Source organism: Seriola lalandi, unplaced genomic scaffold, assembly GCF_002814215.2.
Source record: "Seriola lalandi dorsalis isolate HSWRI2012SDOR001 ecotype SW California unplaced genomic scaffold, Sedor1 jcf7180002054855, whole genome shotgun sequence".
Lineage (NCBI taxonomy): Eukaryota > Metazoa > Chordata > Actinopteri > Carangiformes > Carangidae > Seriola > Seriola lalandi.
The window spans coordinates 857,964-884,047 of NW_019525408.1; the positions used below are offsets into that span (position 1 = coordinate 857,964).

Genomic DNA, 26,084 nt, shown 5'->3' on the forward strand with positions numbered 1-26,084 from the left:
GGGGGGGGGGGTGGCGGTGTTGGAACGGAATAAGCTGAGGGAGTGTTTTTAATTAAGCAATGCCCTGCGTTATACTTAACTACACACCATTATCAGAAAGTTAGACTGTCTTGAGTTACTTTAGTTTCAGTCTTTTACACTCTTAAGCAAAGTAAGACGTCTCTATCAAATTCCTTGACACCTTTACCCCTGCCTTAAACTGACAGAATTCAATATGCTGCAGCTGTGTCGTTACATAAAGAGTTCACTAAACTATGCAAGACAAACCTGCAAGCCCCAGCGTCCCAAACAACCTTCAACAGCACATGAACTTCAGCCCGGATGAAGAAGTAAACAGCACGGAGAAATAAAGACCATTCTTTCTGAGAGTAGTTTTTTCCTCTCTCCCTCTCCTGTCCTCCACATGGGAGAGATATTAGGCGTTTGTGTTTTAAGGAGCTGTGAAATACATAAACCATGAGCCACAGGAACGCGAGGCCCTGTGGATATGCAGATGGGCTTACTTTGCTGGTGTCAGGGATGCTTAGAGGGAGCAGGCACAGGAGCAGTTCTCATCTAAAGGATTTTCTTAGGAGTGCAGAGGGACAGGGTGGTGGCAGCGGAGAACACTCGGGAGACTTGGAAACAGAGAGTGGGAGGAGGGAGAGAAAGAGAGAGAGAGAGAGAGAGTGAAAGAGCTGACAGTCCCCTGTGGCCCTGTAACTATATCCAGAGTCTGCTCAGTGCATAGAGAGGGGTGGGGGCTCACGCAGGGCCATGCTGATTGGGCAGCCCTGGAGAAGGGCTGGGGTAGCGACAGGAAGTGACCTCAGCCCAATGAGGCAGCTGTAGGGGCGAACAAGCTGACTTCCTCCCTTGGCTCTCACTAAGAAACAGGCTGCCAGCCTGATTCAACCCCTGTTACACTGCTGAATAGAAACCCAGCCCTGCACAGACTGCTCATAATACACTCAGAGTCAAACCTCTGTTCCTCTCTCAAGCTCTTTTTTTCTTTCCATCTGTTTATATTTATTTATATATTACGCAGCACTCTTTCAGTTTAGGGCTTTATGTAAATATATGAAGCATGTAGTTGAATTATGTACTATATATACTGTATATTCATCTGGGATTAGCCTATATATATTTTAATTTCATTTTTTTTGTCAATGAATCCCATTAAAAGTCACACTGAATTAATGTAACTAACAAGTATTGTCAGTGTAGCTCATTCCTCATGCGCCACAGACTGCTGTCATTCAAAAACTATTAATCAATGAGCTACATGCACCATGCTAAAGCGCCAAATGTGTATTAATCCACGAAAAATAGTTCACAACAAATATTTGATCTATTTTTTGTAATGTTTGGTATAAAAAAAAAGTACAATGCCTGTCTATTTTAGGAAAATACTCAGGCATTTTTTTTTTAAACTTTTTTCTTTAAACTGCTTTTAAATGTTTGCATCTTCAATAAGAATGAGTGGGCTTGGAGCCAAGAGCCACAGCAGGGTATAAGGAAGTATTAAGAGACAGACTAACACATTGTTTGTTTTGGTCTATTAATGGGATTTGATGACATCAAGAAAGATATAGAATAACATCAGCCTTATCCCTCAAATTTGAAGCATATACTATATTTATATCTTTTTGCCGTTTCCCCCGATGCACCTGCTCATAGACATAAACACACACACGCACACACACAAGGTCGGTCAGGCAGGTGCAGAGTTATCTGCATAATGAAGCAGGCCAGGTCTCCAAAGGGACAGCGTTGTGCACTGGGGTCAAATGAGGGCTGCACATATGGCAGAGGAACAGATCTGTGAACCCTGCAGCAAGCTTGACCTTAGTGTACACCCTCACACAGATAAGCAAACAGAATGGGGATCAAAGAGGGCAGTGATCCTCTTGCACGGCTATGTGGATGCTCTCGTGCTATCCTCCTCCCCCCTCTTTCGCTGATGCCTGCTGCTACGCTCAGACGCGCATGTAGGCTACAGAGTATCTCACCTGTCGAATGCATGATTGCAGAACGCACCGTCGAGTCTTTCCCTTTCAGACAACGATGAGCTGCTTTGATCGGCTTTACCTTTTTGCCAGACAGTCGTGAGGGAATGTAGTCTGTGTACTCGACAACTTGTGGTTTGTTTTCATTTTCTGGAGACGCCACCTTATGTGATATACCTTGCCATATGTTTATGTTATTGAGAAAAGCTTGTAAAAGAACATGTGGTGATATGTTACAGTAAAAAGTTCAATATGTATACGCCCACGCTGTTTCTTTTGGCACTGCACGAGATGTTTCCATTCCTTTCTCTTCCTAGAATATCAGAGGTCACCGGGTTCCATTTGTCACTATTATAGTGTAAATCTATAGGTGAGATACTGTACTGCCTATTTTTCATACCTCTCATCAAGTGACAAGGTCCATCATGCATATGGAAAATAGTTCAAAAAAATGATTGATATAGGCAGAAATATTACATTCTTGATAAAGTTATATTGTGTGTGTGTATATATATATATATATATATACATACACACACACACACACAATATTACTATATATATATATATATAGTTTTTTTTATGAAACAGCTTTTAAAACTAATTAAAAAAAAATATAAAGTTGTCGGTGAGTGAGCAGACAAGAATAACAAACCAGAATGTGTCTTCCTGCACTGTTTTCCAGTGCACTTGTTTTGCCAGATTTGCCTAAAGCACCTTCGATTAACCCTCTGCTTTGGTTCCTCCAGGACTCGAGCCGGGCACAGCTGGTTAGGTGGATTGTGTTTTTGTGCTTTTTGGTACCCAGGGCCTATGTGGTGGGTACTGGGCTGTAGAGACCTGGGATAAACTCCAGATGAGTCCCTGGTGCATACGCCCCACCCCCCCTCCCCTTGCAGTAGCTGGCCCTAATGTCGGGCTTGGCAGGAGCTTGATCGAGCACTAGTCCTGCCCCATGGCAGAGTGTATAGGCCGTTTATTGACGCACAGGAGATGGGCAGTTCTCTGGAAGTCTGAGTCAGCAGATCGTTGTGCTGCAAATGAGCATGCAGGTTCGCAGTCTGAACGACATTTATTTAAGCTATCTCCGGCCATGGCTGAGGTAGTTTAATGTCAAGATAGATGTGTGGGGAATTCTAATGCCAAGCAGATAAACTGGGACTCTGTCTTGCTTGAAATAACTGTCGTATCACTGTATTAAAAATGTTGACATGTGAGGATGTTTCAATGGGGAGAGTGTTTTGGCAGCCTTGACAGTCAGTTTATGCACACTGAAGAAGTGATGACATGATTGGGAGAAACTATTTTTCAATCATTTTTTGTTCTCTCAGTAACAGTAATAACCCTCTGCCCTGTTTTAAATGAGGCAATTTGCCAATTCTTGATATATATTCTTGATTCATCTTCTGCAAAGCACAAATGACTGGTCCTTCATTTTGACTTACTTCAAATCTGTTTTAATTTGAAGTCGCTAAAAATAGATTATTTTGCATGTAAGTTAATCAAAAAGATGACGCTCGCCATGTTCAAAGTAAAAGGCCTCGTCTGAGCGATTAGGACCCCTTCTGGTCATCCAATTTATGCCTGATGGGAGCAGATCACACGTCATATTATTTCCTGTCTGAGTCATGAAAATTGCAGGCGGGAGTCTTTGCCACAAATTTGTCGAATTTGAATTGTGAAAGAGTAAAGCAGAAAAAGAAAAGCAAGTGTGAGTGAGACCTCTGCTATTCACACTCTGCTTATTTCCCTTTTTATGATTTTCTGTTTTTTTTTTTTTTTCTTGTGTGTGTGTTTCTTTTCTACAGAGGAAGGATTGAACCATGAATGCAAGCTCTGTAGTCAGTCATTCGACTCACCAGCGAAGCTTCAATGCCACCTCATCGAGCACAGCTTTGAGGGCATGGGAGGAACCTTCAAGTGTCCTGTCTGCTTTACAGGTGTGTATTGTGCATGTATTTAAGTACAGGCGTGTGTGCGTGTGTGTGTATGTCATGGATTTACAACCCAAGGAACTGATAAAAAGATTAGAAAGGCAGAGTTACTTTTGGAGCACATGTTAACTTTCCTGAAACATTTACATTCTCAATATGCAAAGCTTTGCATTTCAAGCCTCTTTTTTTTTCCAGTGTGAAAAGGTAAATGGTTTCTAAATGAGTTGGTAAATGTCAAGCAAGCAGGTCGGCTAAAGCTGAGAGTAGTTTGCTGCATGTGGCTTTTTATTTAGTCAAATTGCCTCCAAATCAAGGCCAAAGAAGTGTCATGAGGTGAGAGGGGTGGAGAGAGCAGGGGGGAAGACAGTGTGAGCAGAGGCGAGATGGGGGGATGGAGGAGTGGGGAAAGAAAAGGAGATGTGCTAATTGTGGATGGCAGTGGTGCTGATAGCTGTAATGATCTCATCTGTCTCTGTGCGTGGAGGTGGAAGGACCGGACTCCTCCTGAGAGGATAGTGCCCTCCTTCAGTGTCAACAGGGTTAACTATCTCTATAATGAAATCTGCAAAGTCGTTAACTTCAGCTCTTCACTCTTTCTCCCTTCTCAGCTCTTTACTCTTCCTCGCACTTTTTGGGTCCTCAGCTCATTTCCCTCGCTTGCGCTTCCTGGCCCCCACCCCAACGCCGCCACATCCCCCACATCCCCCACATCCCCCGCATCCCCCGTATCCCCCGTCAGCCCATCACCCAAAAAAAAAAACTCATTTGTCTCTCCTGCACTTGTTATATCAATTAACATCATTACCTCCCATTTTGCATTTTGCTCAAATATCTTTGTTCGCATTTTTACCTCTTCATCCGCCTCACCACTGAGCTCCGTATTCATTTTCCTCTCTCCCTCTCTCTCCTCCCCCTCCCTCTACTCCGTTCTACTTCCCTCATCGCTGTTTTGGCCTTATCTCTCTTTTAGCAGAAGCCTATTGATATATCCCCTCCTCGACGCACCCCACCTCCCCCACCTCCACCCCTCACAGGGGTCTGGGGCATTTAATATACAGAGCATGCCTCCTTCATCTGAGCCTTCATTTTCCACCGCCGGCTTTGACAGACAGGTCCCCCCTCTCCCTCCGCGTCCATATCGATCACGGCACATGAGAGAGAGGGATGCTGGGAGGGAGAGGGGAGGAGGGAGAGACAGAGTACACCCTCAGGACAGTGGTCGCAGAGCAGACAGACAGATGGGCGAAGGCCTGTAGTAGCTGGGAAGGCAGGCTAGGATGGACTGAAAGGCCTCCCTCTGTTGGGGATGCAGGGGACAGGCAGACTGAAGTCAGAGCACTCAGAGGAAAAGGAGGAACTGAGAGACTGGCTGACAGCTGTCCTTGAATATATTTCTTCAAGTTGAGCCTGGCATAAATTAGAGAAAAGACACTAGTTTAACACCCTAACATAAGCAAACTAACAGTCTATTGTGTAATAAATGTATGCAATTTTTTCAGGCTTCTTTTTCATAATAATACGCGAAAGTTAAAAGACTCCACACTGAGATCTTCATTCAAATGTTTACGCAGCAGAGTCTCCCAGAAATGATATTAATATACTGCTATTGTGTAACAGCATATATGTTTTGAAGGAAACATAGAGCTATGCAAATGATGTTTTTTTTTTTTTTTCAACACAGTAACAAAATGTTCATTAACTTATCGAGCAAGCTGCATAATGTGAAAACTGAATGCTGTAGTTACTTCATTAGTTTTCCTACAATATCTGCAATGAAAGCATAATTAAGTTTTTATGGTGATGTTTAGGCAATCACAGCGCTTGGTTAAGGTCAGGGAAAGATGGTGGTCCCTATTAAATATTGAAGAAGTCAACACTGACTTAAAGCACAAGACAAGACGTGATTATTTTATTAACACAACCAAAACTACAATCATTTGTGAAACCTAAACACACACAGAACTCAAGATACCTGACCAGACAGGATTGAAGTAAAAGTATTGTCAAGAAGTAAATATAAGATGTACAAATAAAAATACTCTTACTTACCCACATGTATCTATTGTATATAATTGGATTATTATGCGTTAACATGTAAGCAGCATTTTTATGTTGCAGCTCGCTCAAAGTGATGCTAGTTTAACTCATTTATACTGTGTGATAGTTTAATCAATAACAGTGCATCATATTCTTTAAGATGATCATATGGTTTGTATGTAATATGTTCATTCACAAAGTAAATGATATGAGGAAAGGAAAAACAATACTTTTTCTCCCTGAAATGTAGTTGAGTCAAAGTATAAAGCTCATGTAAATTACAAGTAAGCTGTGAAGTACAGTACTTCAGTAAATGCACATAGTTACTTTCCATCACTGGACATTAAAAAAAAAGGTTTTTCCACTTTCCTCAATATACGACTTCACCCAGCTGCTGGAGGTCGCCTGACAGTAAAACATAACTATGGGTCGTAATAAGCTGCTTATACTTATGGGGTTGTTTCGTACATGGAGACGTCTTAATTCTCTATGATCTCAATTCTGGTTTTTGTTTAGACGATATGGATGAGATGCTGTCGATGAATCGTTGCGAGTTAAAAGCAATCAACATAATGAGTCTAAACATAAAAGTAAAACTTTGATCAAACTAGGTGGCAGCAGTGATAGCGGTCGGGTCATTGAGTTCACGTGATTAACAAGGTTACTCTTTGTTTAAAAGATTGTGATTGTGTTTTAGTTTGATCTGCCCACCCATGACCTAAAGCTCAGTGGGAGGCAGGAAGTGACTTTCATTCTTTGACACACCTGATTATCCTCAATCTGTACCAAAGGGAACGGGAGAGAGGACAAATCATACCACAGAACAGACCGGAGGAAAGTATGGGGGAAAAGTAAGTCATAGGCAGCAGATGAGGGGGAGACAAAATAGAGGAGAAAAGGAGACAAAACTTGGAGAAAGCTGAGAAGGTTGCAACTGGCAAGTTTGGATGTGAGATGAAAGTAGGGAAGAGGAGGAGGAAAAGAGAACTGTGTAGGGGAGGGAGGGTAAATGGAGAGAGGTCCATAAGCCCCTGGATGATGAGAGAGAGGCTGACTCTCTCAGGACAGATTTGACAGGTTTCAGAAGTGGGGGAGCCTGCAGCTAGAAGTGTCTGCCTGCACCCTTAGGAGCAGTAGTGAGGGCTGGTGTGGAAATTGTGATTGGGAATATGTGCTTAAGACAAACAAAACAGAAGAAAGTGTGCCTGATGAAAGTCGTGCGTGTTTGTATGTGTGTGTGTGTGTGTATACACTTTTTTTTTTTTTTTTTACTTATGTCACAGCATGAAGTACAAACTTGAAAAACTACAGGATGCACTGCTTTCAAATCTGCAAGAGTCTGACAAATACAGTAGTTTAATTAGTTTTTTGTTTAGTTGCTGCCCACATTCTGCTCGTGTGTGATGTTAGAATTATGGCAGCTTACATCCAAAGAAAACTGACAGAGGCTTAGCTTTAACTCAAAATTAGTAGTTTTTAGCTTATAGCACCAAATCAACTTCCACAGCCAACTTGTTTGTGCTGCCTTAGAAACCTTGGATCAGCCTCTGCATTGTGAACTCTTAGATTAAGCAGAGACGAACACATGTAGGCTAGACGAATAAATAAATGAAAAGGAGAAAGGGGGGAAAAAAGGATAAACTTTTTTTTCCTCCCTGCACAAACAGCTTAGTATTGGTGCAGTGCAGCCTGCAGAGAGCACCACCCTGCCAAAATAAAGATGAGCTGGGGCCTGTAGTAAAGGAGACGTCTGCCATGGGCGGCCCCTGAGATCTAATCAGAGGGCTTAATATCCCCCACAGCGAGGAGACCTTGGCCCCTCAGCCCCCTCAGCCCTGACACCCCTGACGCTCAACCCGGCTCAGCGCTCTGTTCAGCTCCGCTCTGGCTCCATGGCCAACAAACTCCACAAAGTTCTCTCTCTCTCCCTCTCTCTCTCTCTCTCTCTCTCTCTCTCTCTCTCTCTCTCTCTCTCTCTCTCTCTCTCTCTCTCTTTCTCTTTCTCTCTCTCTGTCTCTCCTTCTCGCTCTCTCTCTCGCTCTTATTCTCTTTCATTCTCAGCAGGGAGAGACACAATGGCCAGCCACTGATCCTGTTTGGATGTGGTTTTGGATTATTTCTTCCCCGTTTCTCTATGTCCTCATTTTAACCCTCTAGGAGGACATGTCTCTCTTCCTCCTCTAAATGGGCATTGCAATAGCATTTTTCATATGTGACTCATGCTGCCAAATGCCAATACAATGTCCCTCCATTGCCCGTCTCAGCTTATCCCTTCATTACTAGTTGCATGCTAATTTGACGAACGATGATGAAGGCAAAACAAAGCGTCTAAATTGCAACTCTCACCGCTAATTAAACGATTACCACAGTTTATATCAGCAAACTCTGAAGTTTAGTGATCCTGAAGCTTTTAAAGATGTCAAAAGTGAATTGTATAAATTAGCTAAAAAAAAGTTGTGGAGCTTTCATTTACATCTTTGCTTTAGTCTAGCCAGAATTTATTGGTCTTACAGGAGGCTTGAAGGTGCCATTACTGCATTTTAGGCACTGGCACTCAAGCACTCTGGCTGTGAATATAATTTGATAAATGCACAGCTGATTAAATGTGTCTCTTACTGGAACTGGACCAGATACACGTGTAAACAGGGAGAAACAGCTATCATGACATCTCAGTTGTGTTTAGCCCTATTGTACAGTATTTGAAGGCCCCCCAAGTCTCAAATCCATTTTTATTTTTGCTGTATTGACTTTTTTCTCCTCTAGCCAAAGACATAATGAAGGCTTCCTGCAGCTGCTGTGACCTGCTTCTGTACAGTATATGCAGATAAAACACAGCTAAAGAAAAAAAAGCTATTGTTTATCAGTGCTTTTTTTTTTTCTTTCCGAGCATTTATTCCCCACAAGGAAAATTGTCATAGTTTTTGGAGCATAACAAATATGCATGATAGCCGAGGCCTTAACCTTGAGCTGAAATGTTTTGTAACGGACTGCGAAACCAGCCATCTATCTGCAATTATGTTTGTCTTCATATTGCTGTGGTCATTAGTTTCAGAAATGGACCATGGAGTTGTTGTTTGTTCATTAGAGGAGGTTTGTTCATTTCTGGTTAACAGGCTGCCATGTTCCAGAGACAGCTGTCACCCAGGCATTAGCAGTCTGAAAGCATCACCACAGTGTGTCTACTTTGGATCTAAACTTTTATTTCCCAGGTCAGGAGTGTGACATTCAATGAAGCCGAGTGCGTCTCAAGTGTACGCAGCTCAATAATTAATAACCGCTCTCCCAGGTGAACCCAAATTGGGACACGTTAATGTTGCAGAGCCCCGCCACGGGGCTGCTGCGACCCCAAAGCCATCTCCAACAGACACCTCACCTTTTGTGGCTGTGCTTTTTTCCCCCCCCTCCCTCTCCTTGTGGCCCCATGGTGCACGCATTAGAAGAAAAGTTATTTTGAGCTGTAAGAAATTCAAATGAAGCCCCCACATGCTAACTTTTCCAGAGCATCTAGACCTTTGAGATTAGACAGCCATCCTTAAAGCACAAGGGTCTGGGATAACAAACGGCATGTTTGAAGTGCTCCTTGGAGAGTGCAGAGACACACACACACACACACACACACACACATACACACACACACACCCTTAGACACCCACACATGCAAGACACATGCACTCAAGACGCACACAATTGCATCCCCTTAGCTTTCAAGCGTGGACTATGGCTTAATTAAAGCACAAATGCATGGTATATGTTTTAAGTGCCAGCGAGTTGTGTGTTTATATGATGGTGAATGCAGTCTGGGTCTGCATGAATAAGTAGTGCAACACCATGAATATTTATATTGTCAATATAATTAGCGATGTAGACTAATGGAGGCCATGTTTTGCACTTGAAGCCATGCCAAATTTTTGTGGTTGTTTATTTTCTGGCTTGTTGTCCCCACAGTAGAGCTAAATAAAGAGCATCATTATTCCCAAAACATTATGCATTCGCTAGCTCTAGTGCCATGAATATGACCACTCTAGTTTCACTTTTAACATCTATATTGTTCTCCTTTTTTTCAATTATACATTTCATAACAACGTTTTTTTTCTATTGTTGATAGTGCACTCATTTGTTTGTAATTAAGTAATTGTCCTTGCCATTTGACATAGTCTTTCTTCAGTATTTATTCAGGCAGATGCAATGTCGATGTTGCCTTTGTTCCCTCAATGCAGGCAATAAGGCCGGACTCTAATTTACCACAGAAGAGGAGAAAGAGCAGAAGCATCTTACAGTGACATTTTTTTTTTTTTTTGGAAACACAACACTTGGAAAGGCTGTAAAATTTGTACTAACATTTATGAATTTCCTCTCCGTCCCTGTGTCTCCTTTTCCCTGCATGTGAACAGTGTTTGTCCAGGCCAATAAGCTCCAGCAGCACATCTTCTCTGCCCACGGCCAGGAGGATAAGATCTACGACTGCTCGCAGTGCCCACAGAAGTTCTTCTTCCAGACAGAGTTACAGGTGAGCCTCGGGGGTTGGTGGAGCAAAAAAAAAAAAAAAAAAAATTGGGGGGGGGGGGCACTAGCAGAAACTGCGACCGCTAATCACACATGACAGCTTAACAAACACTAAACACTGCTCACTGCTCACTCCAGCCATCCCCTCCTATCCCGGCTGGGGTGAGAGACTCAGAAGGAATTATTTCAGACCGTTTCCAAAACTCATTTGTGATGTGCAGATATGATTTGATTTGCTTATTAGACCAGCAGAGCACTAAAATATCTGGAATTAGAGGATTAGTGGAATGTTCGTTTTTGAAGCTGTAATTACATACAGTGCAGAGGCAAAAACACGGTTGAGTCAATATGCCTGCATCTCCCCTCCTAATCACAGAGGAGGCCTCATGGCTAAATATGAGCTTTGTCCTCTGGGAGACCGTATCTGCCCTTCAACAAAGTTAGTAGTTGGACTTATGAACTCGCAATGTTAGAGAGATAATCCATTTTCTAGCAATCTTTTTCTGCGGTCCTTGGAGAACCTGAAAAAATGAAACAGACCTTATTATATTATTTCACTGTGGTGGTGTTTTCAAGCAGCTCTGTTTTGTTTGGGGGATTCTCTACCGTACACATGGCACACTTCTCATATCCAGATCTTTTTCTATTACCTTTTGAAAGTACATCATTAAAATATGAGTAGTCTGTAACCATCGTGTTCAATCCAATCACTGAAATTATTCTTAATTTGCCTAAAGCACAGAGAGAAACGAATAGCTCCTGACCATGTCTTCCAAGTACAGCTATCTGAAACTTGGATTAGCAGCACTATGTATTAGCAGGTAGCCAGAGGAAGTACCCAGGGCTTGGCTGCCTATTGATCGGCAACGATTTTCATATTGAGATTCAGGTTGTAAACACAGAGGCGTGTGTCTGCCAGGAGGAAGGTGAATGTGATCATTATCTGCTGGTCATTTGAGCACCGCAACCATGAATAAAACACGTCCTGATCCGCCAACATGCAACTCCAACACAGAGAAGGTTATTTAACAAGCCTCGCGCTCCACCAGACTGCCAACGTGGAGTCTTTTCATTCATGCCAAGGCCTCCTATTTATCACAATTTCATCCCTCATTGGTACGAGTGTTCTCTATATAGCAAGGGTTGTTGCAGGTACCTGTAAACAATCTCAAATAACCTGGGGATGTTTTCCTACTTTTTTTGTTTGACATTTTTTGGAATGAAGTGATCTCCACCTCCCGCAGGTGTTGTTTCATGCATGATTATATTGTTTTACACTCTGTGTGAAGAGACAAGAGCAGAACATGAAAGACCTATGGCACTTTGTTGTGAAACAGGGGGTTATGAAAGGAGAGCAGGAGCGAGCTTGGGGGATAAGACGATCATTATGCTCAACCTGTGCCATGCTCTAAAGGCAGTCCCATGTGAATGCATGCTCACACTCTCTCCTAGTACTTCATAGTACATATAGAGTACAAGTACATATGCGGTTTCTTGTCACATCCACAGAAAAATCCTGATTTCTACTGTGACCAGAGCAAAGCTATTTTAGGTTTTGGGTTTTTTCAAAGGTCCATCTTTATTTTAGGATGCAACTCCTGAACCTAGTAATGTCAGATTTGCCTTTTTTTTATATCTATAGTTAAAGTCTTCAACAAACAGTGCAGGTTGGAGTCTTGTTTTTAAGTTGTTGTTTGTTTGCGGTTGCCATTTCCCATGCATCACACTTCAAAATGTCTCACTGACACGGGGCAGTCGTTTGTCAGTCTGTCTGAAGTGGAGCTGTCTTCCAGCAGCGAGAGAAGTGGAAGCTCTCTCACTTTGCTGGGTCTTGAGTTTGGAGTTTCTCCCTATTTCTCCCTGACACTCTGGCCCGCTCGCCGGCTGCCTGGGCTCCTCATCTCTCACAGTAGTCGGAAGGGTCAAAGGGCCAGTGCAAGCTGGGAGAAGGAGCGGCGAGAGGGAGAGCTGCCACGGCAGGTAAAGGGAAGCAGGAACGATATTTTATTAATTTGCTGCTGAGATCCTGAAACAGACCAAAGGCTGTGACAGGTATCCAGTGCACCGCTCCACATCCTCCCCCACCGCCTCCCCCCGTGAACTCTACCCTGCGAGGGGCTAGCCAATTTTCGCCAGCCTGTCGAGATGGATGATGGGAGAGCATCCGTCTAATCAGCCCTCCCAGGACCCCCCGCCCAGCCGCCCCCCTCAGACCAGCCAGATTGACTGACTCCTGGGCCTGTGTGCCCCAGAATCCAGATTCCAAAGGAGAATAATCTCTCCTGCTCTCCCTCTCTCTCCCTCCATTTCTCTCTTTCCTCTTTCTTTCACAGACAAAATAAAAAATAAAAAAAAAGCACTGAGATGCATAGACCACCATTCTCCTCAACACTCTCCAGAGGACTCCCCTCCACTATCACACACACACACACACACACACACACTCACACAGCCTCCACCCTGCGCATCCCTCTCCCTCACCCTATTAAAATATGGAGCAAAGTCTAGATATTTCATGAGGTGCTGATGGGGAGGGCAAGTGGGCTGGCTCTGCAGTGCTCTCTCTGACCCTCAACTGCTGCCCACCCCTTCAGCAACTACAAGGCAAAGCTTCACTATATACTCTCACCCAAATAAAACCCACCGTCCCCTCATTTTAAAAGCAGCTGTCCCCTTGTGAGGGGAAAAAAAATGTCCCTGGGTTCTTGCGAAGGCCACATTTCAATGTGAAACTTGATAATAAACTTCCTCTTCCCTTTGCGTTGGCTTCAGATACAGTAGCTTTTCACATTGCAGAAGGAACTGAGCCACTGACAATGCTTCTAGGCTGGATTAATTAACCAGATTCATTAACTGATGGATGCACAGTATTAGCCACAGCTTAAATCTGACATTTCTCTGAGCGCAGTTCATTTGTGAGGAAACGCACAAGTTCGGCTCCTCCAGCGACGCGTTGTACTGGAGAGCTGCAATAGGAGGCTTCTCTCCCAATGATCCCATTTCCTCCAAAGACAAGACAATGAGATTGAAGTTACACAACAGTGAAGATGACATTTTCTGTGTGAGATTCCCTTGTTCCTTTTAAGCTGGGCTGTCTTTTATTCCCTCCATCCTCCAATTTCATTATCATTCCTTGGAAGTGACATGAGATTGTAAGTCATGTGTTAAGTCGTGCCGCGATCGACGGAGGAGTGGAAGGACTGGGGTACTGTATGACTTCTCCCTCTCGTCAGACGCCCGCAGGACACGTACCTTAATTGGAGTGTCTTTTAAAAGGATTCCTTCAAAGACAATCCAAAGCTCCCTGGCCTTAATGAGTGCTGAAAGTGACAAGAGCACATCTGCATCATGTTCTACTTCCCCACACAAATGAGATTCTCCTCTCCCTGTGTGATAGCCATTATTGCCAAGCTGTGACCAATTCCACTGTTTTAATTAAGCATATTTATAGGCTTCACGGTCACCAGGTCAGTGTAAACAGCTTTGCATGTCGTAACATCGGTCCAGACAGAGGATAGCAAGAAATGGACAGTCTGAGAGGAAGGATCGAGGACGAGAGAGAGAAAGAGCAATAGAGGAAACAAGTGCAGGAAATGGGTTAAACATATCCACAGAAATCAGTGAAATGCATGCATATAATGTTATTATAATCGTATTATAATGCAAGGAATTGCTAAAGTTTATTCTATTCTATATCTTCAATATAAAGACCTAAATCCCCAGAAGTTTTTCTTTCTTTTTTTTTTTCTTTTTTCTTTTTACTGAATTTTAAAATATGCCCCCGAAAACGCCCCAACTGCCCCGTGTCCCAAACGTGTCGTACAAAAGCAAAGCTTCGCTTGTTTGTCCCTAAGTGGCTCTCAAACACCCCATTTCCTCTGAATATCTTGATCTGCCAAGTGTGACAGCTCTTCATGCTTTTGAAAGTTGTATATATATTTATTTCCTTTTATATGACAACTTGTTTTTTTCTTCATCACCCCAGGTGCTCAGATTTCTGTCACCATTTCAAAAAGTTGCGCTACAAAATAAAAGAACAGTGAATTAGAAAGAAAAAAAAAACAGCTGCTTGTGAGGCAACATCATTAATATTTAAGCTTATTTATAATTATGTGCAACACTGTACACACACTGCTTCGCACTGTAAATGGGGACATAAACACCCTTAGATGACTAGTGATGTATCACAATAGTAGTGTTCTAGTTTTGTAGGTGGATCAGAATTAGACAGCATGACAGACCTAATGATCCTGGGAGGATATTCTCTCTCTCTGTGTGCGTGCGCGTGTGTGTGAAAATGTGTTTGTGTGTACACATCTGTGTGCGTGCTGTATGTATTTGTCTTTGTCTCTGTCTCTCCCAGGGTCTGATATGTGCATGCAAACACATTGTCTGGAGGGAGACATGACAAAAACTCCCAGAAGCCTTTGAGCTGTTCTTTTTTTTCTTTTTCCTCTGTTTCACCACTGGGGAAAGTTAAATCCAAACAAAGAGTAGGCGCTTGGTGTACAGTGCTAGAATCCATCACTGGATCTCTCCCTGAAACATGTCTCCTTTACTTTTCTTAGTTGACTTTTCCTGCAACTTTGATAAAAACCATTTTAAGGGCTTCTCAGGAAATTCACTACAGGTTTAATTTACTGCCTGTAGTGAATTGATTTTCAAGTGTCTCTTATGCTGTTGATGTTAACAAAATGCAGCAGGGGCCAAAATAAACAGCATTAGAACAATTATTCCCTCTCGAATTTTCATATTCACACATCGCAACACCAAAGTAATTTAACTCTTCAGTTTTGGAAAAGGCTGCTGAATGACACCAATTGTGGGACAATTAAAAGCTAATTTTCTGAATCGCTCCTCCATTTCAGTGGGAAAACATGAGCGTGCAGTTCAGCTCTTGCTTTGTCACAGATGTGTGGAAATGCAGGAGAGAAAATTTAGTCCTCAAAACTATCCGCATTTGTGAAGTGGCACACGAAAGGGAGGGGGGTCGAATGCTCTGTAGCATCCCTAGTCAAAGTCTGTCCCTGACTGAAGTGGTTAAATGTGAGAGTAATTGTGTTTTGTTTCTGGGACTGACATGTGGAACCCCATGGACCCCATCTCCCTCCCAGTGACAGGCAGAGATCCTCCCCCCTCGCTCTGTCTAATTAGAGGATGTAGCCCAGGGCTCATGTCCCAGGAAGACCCATCCCCCTCCCAAGATGGCTCCCCAAAGAAAGCCCTTAATTGGGTTCTTTAGTCATAGTCTTCATTTTGGCTGGAAAGGCATCTGTGTGTTGCTATCACCTCAGAATACAGTTTGTATCGCTCTCTTGTGTTTTTTTTCTTCCTTTCTTTTCTCTCCCTCTCGCTGGCCCTCTCTCTATTGCTTTCCCTCTCTCCCTCCTCCCCCCGTCTCCCACTCTCTCCTCACTTAATGAGGCCCCATAATAACACAGCAGTTGTGCAGTTGTTTTGCTACCTCAGTCAAACAGCGGGATCACTGCATAGTGTGTTTCTAGTACCATTCACTTGTCTACTTAGACAAGGTAATGAGTATCATTTGGAGCTACAAAACACTAGCCCTCAAAAAGGGTGGTCCGTCATCTCCGGTTACACCTCAGAAGTACTCGGTCGGGGTAGTTAGACATCTAATCAAAGCATTTCAAGCATTATGGATTTATTATATATTTTTTTTACACGCATTCAGTGTGAATATGAGCGGACGTGAAATGACACACGTGGAAGACATTGAAAACTATTGCTGTTGTCAACTCCGCCATTGCCTAGTTCTGTTACTGTATGACCATGACTCCCCGGGCACCTCACTTCAAACAAGACAGTCTGTTACCAAGGAGACAGGGCCGGTTGTGGCACAACAGTGTTTGGGGTCAACCCTCCCTACGGCCTGATAAGTGATGACTGTGGAGAATGCCAACTGCTGTATTATTTATTTATTTGATTGTGTTCTTCATTGGCTAAACTAGCCAGCAGTAAGCCTGGCCTGAGGTCAAAGCAGGAAAGGATTACTCCCTCAGTGGACTGGTCAACAGTAGGGAATGCACAAAGGGAGGATTGAGTCAATACTGGACCGAGTTCAACACACCATTAAAAATCAAGGCAGAATGTAGCCCTCTTGTCTTTCACCGCAGCAGTTTTGAACAATAAGAAAAACACTTCACATGTTGGCGGGATTTTCACAAAATAACCCAACTCGCAGCGGAGTCATTACTGATGGAAGTCCATTGTTCATCTTTCAATCATTAAATATCCAAGTGATTTCCTTACTTAAAGTCACCCTGCAGTTTGGAGCCCTCGAAGAAAGACCACAGGTTCTTTGTTTTAGTATCATTAGGTGACGTTCTCTGGCGCGTTAATTAAATTCCTGAGTGATGACTACGGGTATGCACAGGTCTCAGTGGTTTTGTGCACACTCCCCATGCTCCAGATGCAGCTACGCAGACTTACTGTATGTCAGCCATGCAGGGTAAGAGCGAAACTCGGGACTGACTGATAAGACCTTTAATCAGAGCTTAGAGGGGGATGTTTACAAATTTGACTCCTTCCTTCAAATTTTGATTATAGATAAACTAAATAAGACACTTTTAGCTGCAGGGGTTAAAATGAATGTGCTTAACTCTTCTAATTAAATTGTTTCACTAATGAGTAATCTTTACTGTAAGTAACACTCACTTGACTCACTCATGCATTACCGACTGGCATGTCAACAGACATAGCTATTAGATTTGACATTTTGTTATAAGTTTTCCTTTTGTTAGAGCTTCCTTTCTCAGTACTGAAAAATTTACGATCACAATATTCCCAGCAAATACCCCAAACTGTCCTTAACCGGGACATTTACAGTATTATTGCTATCTTAGATGCTATTGTGACTTTTTGCTCCCACTCAGACTGTTTTATTTCAAGTTGTGTACGTGTTTTAAATCACAGAATGAACCATTGTAAATAACTGTGTCATAATCAGCTCTATAGTTGCAGTTCTTCCTGTCTTACTGTTGGCTTTTTTTATTTCATGTAACACATTAATTACACTTCAGGGTAAAGACAGTTTTATTTTACACTGTGCAAGTTTATAACTTATCATAATGAGCGTGAGTTCAGTTATCTTTTATGTGTTGCAGTTTTTACTTTATTGGACTTGACTGAAATAAAACAAACATTGTCATAAAAACATGTAATTACAGCATTTTCACCTGCATTTGTAGCTTTGTATACGTGTGTGCATTTATTTATCCTTTAATTAATGTTAGTTCATACACTAATACCAATTAGGAACATTTCTATGCAGTAAACATAATACATAATCAGCTATAGATTGGCATAATTCAAAGATATAGCACATCAAACTTGAGGGCTACATAATGCGACAGACTGTGGTAAGTTCACTTGTTTAAAATGCATACTGCTCTGTTTTTTCGAGAATCCTTGAAAAGGCCATGGCTTAAAAAGCTGTTATTGCTCACTCAGCTCCTTAACCACTCAATAAAGCCTGGGTTTAATGTTACATACTGGATAACACCAGGTGTGAGAGGAGAGAAGCAGACACAATGTACTTAGCATGTGCACTGCAGGTATTAACATTACGCTAATCAAACATTGTTAGCGTTGCGATTAAGCTTTACATCCTCTCTCTGTGATGTTGGACAATGTGAAGATTGTCTTTAATACACCGAGATCAGATGAAAGAGCGAGTGAGTCTGCTAGTCCACCAGTCTTCCTCTGTAGAGCTGATGTAAGAGATGCACCTCTGTTGCCTCACTGGAGACCGGGTGCTATCGATGGAGACCAGAGCAATGGGGAACAACATAAAGAATGATTAGTTAATAAATCAACTCCCCAGCCTACTTGCACTTTCCCACTCTCTGCTCTTCCCCAATCATTCCCCATTTTTTTCTCACCCTCTCCCTGTCTGTAGCGGCGTTAAATTCCTAAGACATATTGCACCTGTTTGCATGGGTACACAAGACCCCTGCCGGGTGTTCTCCCTCCTCTTCCACTACCCCTGAGGGCGTTGCAGTAGGGTGATGTAATCAGATGAAAGTGGTGGTTTAATGGTGGCACAGAGCCGGTGAGAGAACAGGAGAGGAGGAAGAGGCTCGCTCCGAGCCAATGCAGCCAGTCTTCATAAGGGAGAAGCGGGTGCGCATTATTGATCAGAGCAAAATTTAATTTAGTGGAGAATTGACTGCTATGGTTTACCTGAATACTGCTGCTAACTGGGCCATGCAGCAGGCCTGTGTGGCCAGCAGGTGGTTGAAAGGATCGAGGAGGAGATTAAGGGTTGGATAGAAGGAAAGGAAATGGATGATAAGGGGAATGGCAGAGTTTCAGGGGGAATAGGATGGCATTGAAGGAGGGAGTTAGGATGAGAGCTAAAAGGCTTAATGGAGGGCATCTAATCCTAAATTGCAGTGATTCTGGTGTGACACCATTAGTGACGTCCTCCTAGATGGAGCGCTGGACATATTGGACAATTTTGTGAGTAAGGTGTGAATTGTGTGTTTCACATCTAATTTGATATTTGTGGTTGCATACTGTAGGTATTTAACTTATCCAGCGCTGGTGCAGAGCTACTTGAAGAATTTGACAAGGATGAAGATTGGAAAGTGCATTTGCACCCTCCCTCCCCTCTCCCTCCCTTCCACCCTCTGTACTCATACACAGAACAGTTTATAGCTACTCTGTGGAGTTCACTATCCACAGAGATAAAGGTATCAGTTTCATTTTTCTTTTAACATTTTTTCCCCCTCTTTTCCTCTATTTCCCTTTAGTCTGCATGGCTGCCACAGCCACTGAAGTCGTTTAACACCGTCCTTGAGAAAGCCCTCAGTGAGAAAACTCCTGGCATGTTTAAGGAAAAGGTAGAATGCAGTGTGTGTCAGACAGAGCTGGGACATGCAGGGGGGGGGGGGCATTCCCCAGAGGGGTTATTTTCCCCTCTAATAGCTGTTACGAGCCCTACATTATATCCAAGGAGCTACGTTCCTTTGGGGTCTACAGACACACACACACACACACACACACACACACACCTAGACGCACTGGCACACTCACACAAAGGCATGCACACTCAGTTGAGCACAAATTTTCTCTCTCTGTTTCTCTCTCTTCCACATACACACACGCACACAAACACACACGGGCACACACACACTCAGTCCTAGCCGCTTTGCTCTCCCCGTGTCAATATCCTGCCATTTGAAGTCACGTACTGCAGGGGCTTCTGGGAGTCGCCGAGGAGCCAGGCTGACGGGTAATGGGCCGCATTCATTAATAAGGTTGCCGTGCTCCTGTCCCTTCTCTGCAACGCCAAGGATGTCTTCACCGGGGGGTAGGGGGTTGGTGGAGTGTGAGGTGGGGGGAGGAGGTGAGGTGGGGAGAGAGAGAGAGAGGGAGAAAGAGAGAGAAAAAGAGCGTCCCGTGGGGAGTCTCCTCCCAGACTCACTTAAAGGAGCTTTATTTCAGCAAGAGAGGAGAGAGGAAGGCAGAGGAGCTGTCCGGGGCCACCTCTTTAAAAAAGGGAGAGCAGGGCCCAGGCGAGCCACGCTAACCCTTACAGGGGTCACACTGCTGCTCCCCGTCAAACAGCTTATTACCCCACCTGTCGGGAAGTAATCGCCCTAGCTGAAAGGAAAGCTGTCGAGGTGTTTAAATGCTTTATATGGAAGCAGCCGAAAGGGTAAAGAGGGAAGGAATGAATGCAAGGGGGGCTAATAGTCATCTCCTAGCACTGCCCGAGGGACTCTGCACCAACAGCACTGAAGGTGACTGCTTTGCTGAACCTTCTCACTGAGGTTGCAGTAATCATTTTAGGTTGTCTTTGTCTCTCAGTTACATTTCAAAAACTAGCAAAGCAGTGAGAATGTTATTTCACGTGCTTGTTTACTTAATTGTGTACCTTTGTGCTGGACAAAATGTATGTTGTGTGCACTGACGTGTGTGTGTATTTGCTCATGCATGCGTGCTGATGACTCTGTGACAGGTGTGTCTAGTCCATGCCAGTTTAGAGAGTCCAAGGCCGTGTTTTAAACAGAGCGCAGCAAGTGGGGCATGTAGTTTGCATTAAAGGGATTAGCAGTCACTTCAAAAGATGACCTGGATTCAGCCCACCAGGGACACCAGTTACACACCCCCTGGTCCACACTCCCTTTAAAGAACCTGGCACAGCTGCCCCACTACAACCACTCTCAATGGTCTGTGTGTGTGCCTGCATAAATTTGGGAGATACAGCAAAACAGAGTGATGCTGTCAGCGTGTTATCCCATCATAGCGAATTGTGGACCGTTACATATATACACAAGTGTGGAGGATCAGATCCTTTTAAAAAATACCTCACCGCTATTTCTCAACTTTTTTTTTTTCCTGCAGTGTATTTGCAGCCCATTCAATACATGTAGGTACTAGATAAACAAGACTCCAAGGAAGATATTCCATCAGGTGTGTCAGTGCCTTGTTATGGATTTGTTTCCATGGACACAGCCTTTGATCGGGAGGCAGGATTTCTGAGGAATGGGATGTTATCTATCAGTGGTCTTGTGCCTTTGTGTTAGACCAGGACTTAACAGTCCGTAATCCCACAGCCAACTGCTATTGATCCACAGACAGGTTTGACTCCTGTGTAAGTTAATTGGATCTGGATAATGAAAGCATAATAATGATGATGTTCAAATGTCAAGATAATCAAAAGACAGTGCCTGTCAATCCTAGCATTTTAAATTACTTGTAAGGCGCAACATTAGTGGCCTTGATATGGACGATGAATAATGTCTGTTTAATGAAAGGCAAGAAGTGAAAAGGAAAAATGCATCGGTTATATGTGATCATAATGTTTCCCCTGTTTCTTTTTGTGTCCTTGCAGAACCACACGTTGACTCAGCACAGCAGCTAACATGGCAAAGATCAGCTCCGTGGCCAAGAACAAGGACCACATGACGCAGAGAATAATGTCTGACCACCAATTACCGTCAGTGCAGTTTTCCACTGACTGTCTTGCACTGAACTTTCAATTCAGTCACACCACAAGGAACCACGCCACAGCAAGAAAAAAGAAAAGCAAAGAAAAATAAAAGAAAGAGGGGGAAAGAACATAAAAGAACCCTCTCCGTTCTTTACTGACCATTATTTCAAAAGTAAAGAAAAAGCCAACTTGTTTGTACATAGAATTCTTCATGTGTTGCTTAACTACAGCTATATTGCAATCTTATACAGTATTTGCCAATGTACAGTTCAAGATGTTTGTCCAAAAAAGAGAAGGGAAAAAAAAAAGATCAATGACATTGTCAATCAGACCAGATGGGACTCAACCAGTTGTGTAAAGGAGAAACAGGGTGCCACTGAGAGTGTAGGAAACTGTAGGAATCCGCAAGTGTTGTCAGGAGGACTCTTTTCATCAGCGCCACTCCTACTGCGCAGTATGTCACTCTGTATCCTGACATGGTCAATCATTATGGGATAGAAAAGCTTGATTCACCAGCATAGGCTGAGATCTTGTCTGTGTGTCTATCGTAACATGGCTACCAGAGGACCAGCTGAGAACAGCGGTGCGACTAATCTGCACTGCCTGCGCTGGGGTTCAGATGAAAAAGGGGGGGGGGGGGGGGGGGAGAGAGAAACAACACAGAGAACAGAAAAACAGGACAGGATGCTGATATATGCAAACGCAGTGACACAGATTTGGAAAAGGCTAGTTCCTCTGGTTGGCTCGTGAACAGAAGTTCCCATGTGGCTCTCAGAGCATGGGGAAATCTCCAGCCCACTGACTCAACCTGTACATTTCTGTTGTTAATGTTTACTGCTCTTTGAAGCCTGGAGATTACTGGAATTTTTTTTTTTTTTTGTTATCGCTACATATTTTTTTTTCAATGGGGGAGTAAACCCATTTGGATTTGGGGTCATGAAGATTGAACGCAATTTCAGTCTCTCTCGGGGATATACCGTAGTTACAAAACTCCCTGGCTCTCCTGGAGAGTGCCCGAGTACTCTTCTTGTTTCTCTGCAGTATCCCATTGCTCTCTGCTCAAGCTGGAAGCCACTGTGGCATCATACAAAACTTTAAACCATTCTGTTATGTAAATGTTTTGCATTCATTGAACCTGAGATGCACTTTTGTATGAAACTTTAATGTTTTGACATTTTGATTGAGAATTGTTCGTACACAGTTTACAGGAAATCACCATCTCCTGCAGCTAATGGACAGTTATCTCCAATGTTATTAAAATGTATTGTACAAATATGGAGTTCTGTATTTGGCAGACCTCGTTTTTTTTTGTGTTGCACATGTGATGGAAATATTAAAAACTGTATGAGGAAATGGCTTCCCTGTTCCTTCATTATCTATCTAGAAAGCGTGCGTGTGTCTGTGCGTTAATGTGTGTGTCTGCATATACAATTAACCCATCAGACAAGACCTATGACAGCATGAACGCGATCATCATCAAAAGCTTACACTGCTTTTTTTTTTCTTTCATTGTATCAAATTGCATCCTATTTTTCCTCACTCCCTCGTGGCTCTCACTAACGAACATCTGAGCATCTTAAGGGAGGTCTGTGTTATTAATGACTCCATTACCCATCACCCTGTGCGGTCCCATTCTACACACCCTTGCGCTAGGTCTATTTAGGGAGCCTCCAGCACTCCGGGAGACCGAGGAAAAGATTCTTCTGCCTTTGCCGAATGGGACAAAACCCGTGCAACAACATCTGTCTGTCTCAGCAAATGATTCATCAATGGTGACACACGAGCAGCATAACATTTGTTGAAGCTTTCAGTTTTGTTTTGAAAAGGCTCAGCGCTGCAGCTCCTAGCACTGTAACTAGGTTATACTCTGAGTAACAAATGACTGTGAACTAATGCTTCATTTGAAATATAAAGCAGATACTGTAGTTCATTATATCGGAAATTCTGCATACTTTACCAAATGTTGTATGCCTATTCTACATAAGTAAAAATAATAATAGAAGCACAATGATATGCCTACATATATTGTTTTTATCTTTTATGGGCAAAACATATATAAAACCATAAATGTGATCCCTCTGGATAATAATATTAAAGCTCATTTGTCACAAGAAGTGATCACATACAGTGTTTTACAAAAGCAATGTAATTGAGTTTTGTGAAGCTTGTCTTATTGAATTTTCTCATTTCAAGCGTAACATCAAATGTGCATGTTGTCTGTCATCTATTAGCTTTTATTGCATTACTATAACGAGGATCAGATGAGGAATGGGCAGAGTCTCATGCAGTGACAGACTTCCACAATGAAGAACCAACCCCTCGTCCACATCAGAGATGGTACAGCCCAACATTAACTGTCATACTGAATGCAAGCTGGGCATCCATTAAACAACTTTGCTAGCATCTCCCTGTGCCAGGCACTTTTAATAAGCTTCAAGGGCATTTGAACGGGTCCAGAACTTTGCTTTGCCAGAGATGGACTGGCCCACATCATCCATTACATTAAATTGGGTGGCGGCCTCCAGCTCATATTTATGATTTAATTAAATTCACTTGTGAGGCGTATCAGAACCACTACGGCCTCCCTTTTAAAGCCAGCCTAAGCAGCAAAAAACACACACGCACACGCACACACACACACGGCTACACACATGAGTGCATACACAAGCGTTGTGTTTCTGACACTCGCCCAAGTGTGAGACTTTGTGGGCGCTTTGGCAGGGGCATTCTCAGGGGTTCATTTAAAGCAATATAATTACACAGCCCCCAAGTATTCTTCTATCAGAAAGCAGCAGAATGGATGGCTTGTTCAGAGATAACTTAGCCTGGCTGATCCTCCACAGTGTCGTCGCCTGAACGTAACCTCAATGCAATTGGAACTCAGTGCTGCTGAGAGCCTGGCCAGTCCTTAGTGAAACTGGGCAGCTGGGCCAGATGTCGGGAGCAGAGCCGGCATTTATGGGGCCCTAAGCAGAATTTGATTCGGCCAAGGGCATAGGTTTGGTCTTAACATTGGGACGCAACAATCCCGCCACCCCTCCAAAACAGAGAGATTGACTTTTTAATGCTGTCAACCAAATGGTTTATTAACATACAAGATCTGAATTTACATTCAGAAATGCCCATATGCAAATGGAATATATGTACATGTGTAAAAATATCAATAAAACATCATCGTATAGTATGGCATAAAAATGTCAAAAAACCTGATTGTATAGTAAGGCATTAAAATGTTAAAGAAAAACATCATAATATATTAAGATATAAAAATGTGGTAAATGCAGGCCATAAAAATGTCATAATACAGTAAAACAACAAAGTATAGTGTGGCATGGAAATGCCAAAGAAACGCCATAGTATAGTATGGCAAAAAATTAAAAAAAAAACTCACAATAAATTAGTTCCTAAAAGGTCATAAAAACGTCATAGTATGGCAAAGCATGAAGCTGCATAGTATAGTAAGGCATAAAAATGCCAAAAACATCATTTTTTAGTATGGCATAAAAATGCAAAAATCGCCATAGTATAGTATGGCCAAGAAGTCAAAAAAAAAAAGATCATGTATTAAGGCATAAAAGGTCATAAAAATGTTACAGTATGGCAAGGCATGCAACTACATAGTATAGTAAGGCATAAAAATGCTGAAAAACGTCATATTATAGTATGGTTAAAAAATGTTAATAAAAGAATATGCAGGTGGAGGACCTTGTGGGAGTTGAACCCATGACCCTCTGAACGAAAGATGACAGTCCTAACCATTGTACCAAAGTTACCCCATTACTGACATTTGGTAATGCAGGACACAAAAATGTCATTATACAGTAAAACGACAAAGTATGGTGTGGCATGGAAATGCCAAAGAAACGCCATAGTATAGTATGGCAAAAAATTCAAAAAAACATCATCATATATAAAGGCATAAAAGGTCATAAAAACATCATAGTATGGCAAAGCACGAAGCTGCATAGTATAGTAAGGCATAAAAATGCCAAAAAACATCATTTGTAGTATGGCATAAAATGCAAAAAACGCCATAGTATAGTATGGCAAAAAATTCAAAAAAACATCACAATAAATTAATTCCTAAAAGGTCATAAAAACGTCATAGTATGGCAAGGCATGAAGCTGCATAGTATAGTAAGGCATAAAAATGCCAAAAAACATCATTTTATTGTACGGCATAAAAATGCAAAAAACGCCATAGTATAGTATGGCAAAAAATTCAAAAAAACAAGATCATATATAAAGGCATAGAAGGTCATGAAAACATCATAGTATGGCAAAGCACGAAGCTGCATAATATAGTAAGGCATAAAAATGCCAAAAAACATCATTTTTAGTATGGCATAAAATGCAAAAAACGCCATAGTATAGTATGGCCAAGAAGTCAAAAAAAAAAAAGATCATGTATTAAGGCATAAAAGGTCATAAAAATGTCACAATAACTACATAGTATAGTAAGGCATAAAAATGCTGAAAAACGTCATATTATAGTATGGTTAAAAAATGTTAATAAAAGAATATGCATGTGGAGGACCTTGTGGGAGTTGAACCCATGACCCTCTGAACGAAAGAGGACAGTCCTAACCATTGTACTAAAGCTACCCCATTACTGACATTTGGTAATGCAGGACAAAAATGTCATTATACAGTAAAACGACA

General features: G+C 42.5%; 1 protein-coding gene across 2 annotated transcripts in view; it reads left to right on the top strand.

Moving 5' to 3' along the window:
• The window catches only part of znf521 (zinc finger protein 521), a 90,831-nt gene extending 68,056 nt beyond the window's left edge, over positions 1 to 22,775 (top strand). For both annotated transcript variants that reach the window (XM_023427233.2, XM_087179565.1), the window contains exons 6-8: positions 3,797 to 3,928; positions 10,351 to 10,466; positions 21,324 to 22,775. In XM_023427233.2, coding sequence (XP_023283001.1) covers positions 3,797 to 3,928; positions 10,351 to 10,466; positions 21,324 to 21,353 — 278 coding nt within the window. In that variant the 3' untranslated portion in view covers positions 21,354 to 22,775. The remainder of the gene's footprint in view (positions 1 to 3,796; positions 3,929 to 10,350; positions 10,467 to 21,323) is intronic.
• The last annotated feature ends 3,309 nt before the right edge of the window (positions 22,776 to 26,084 follow it).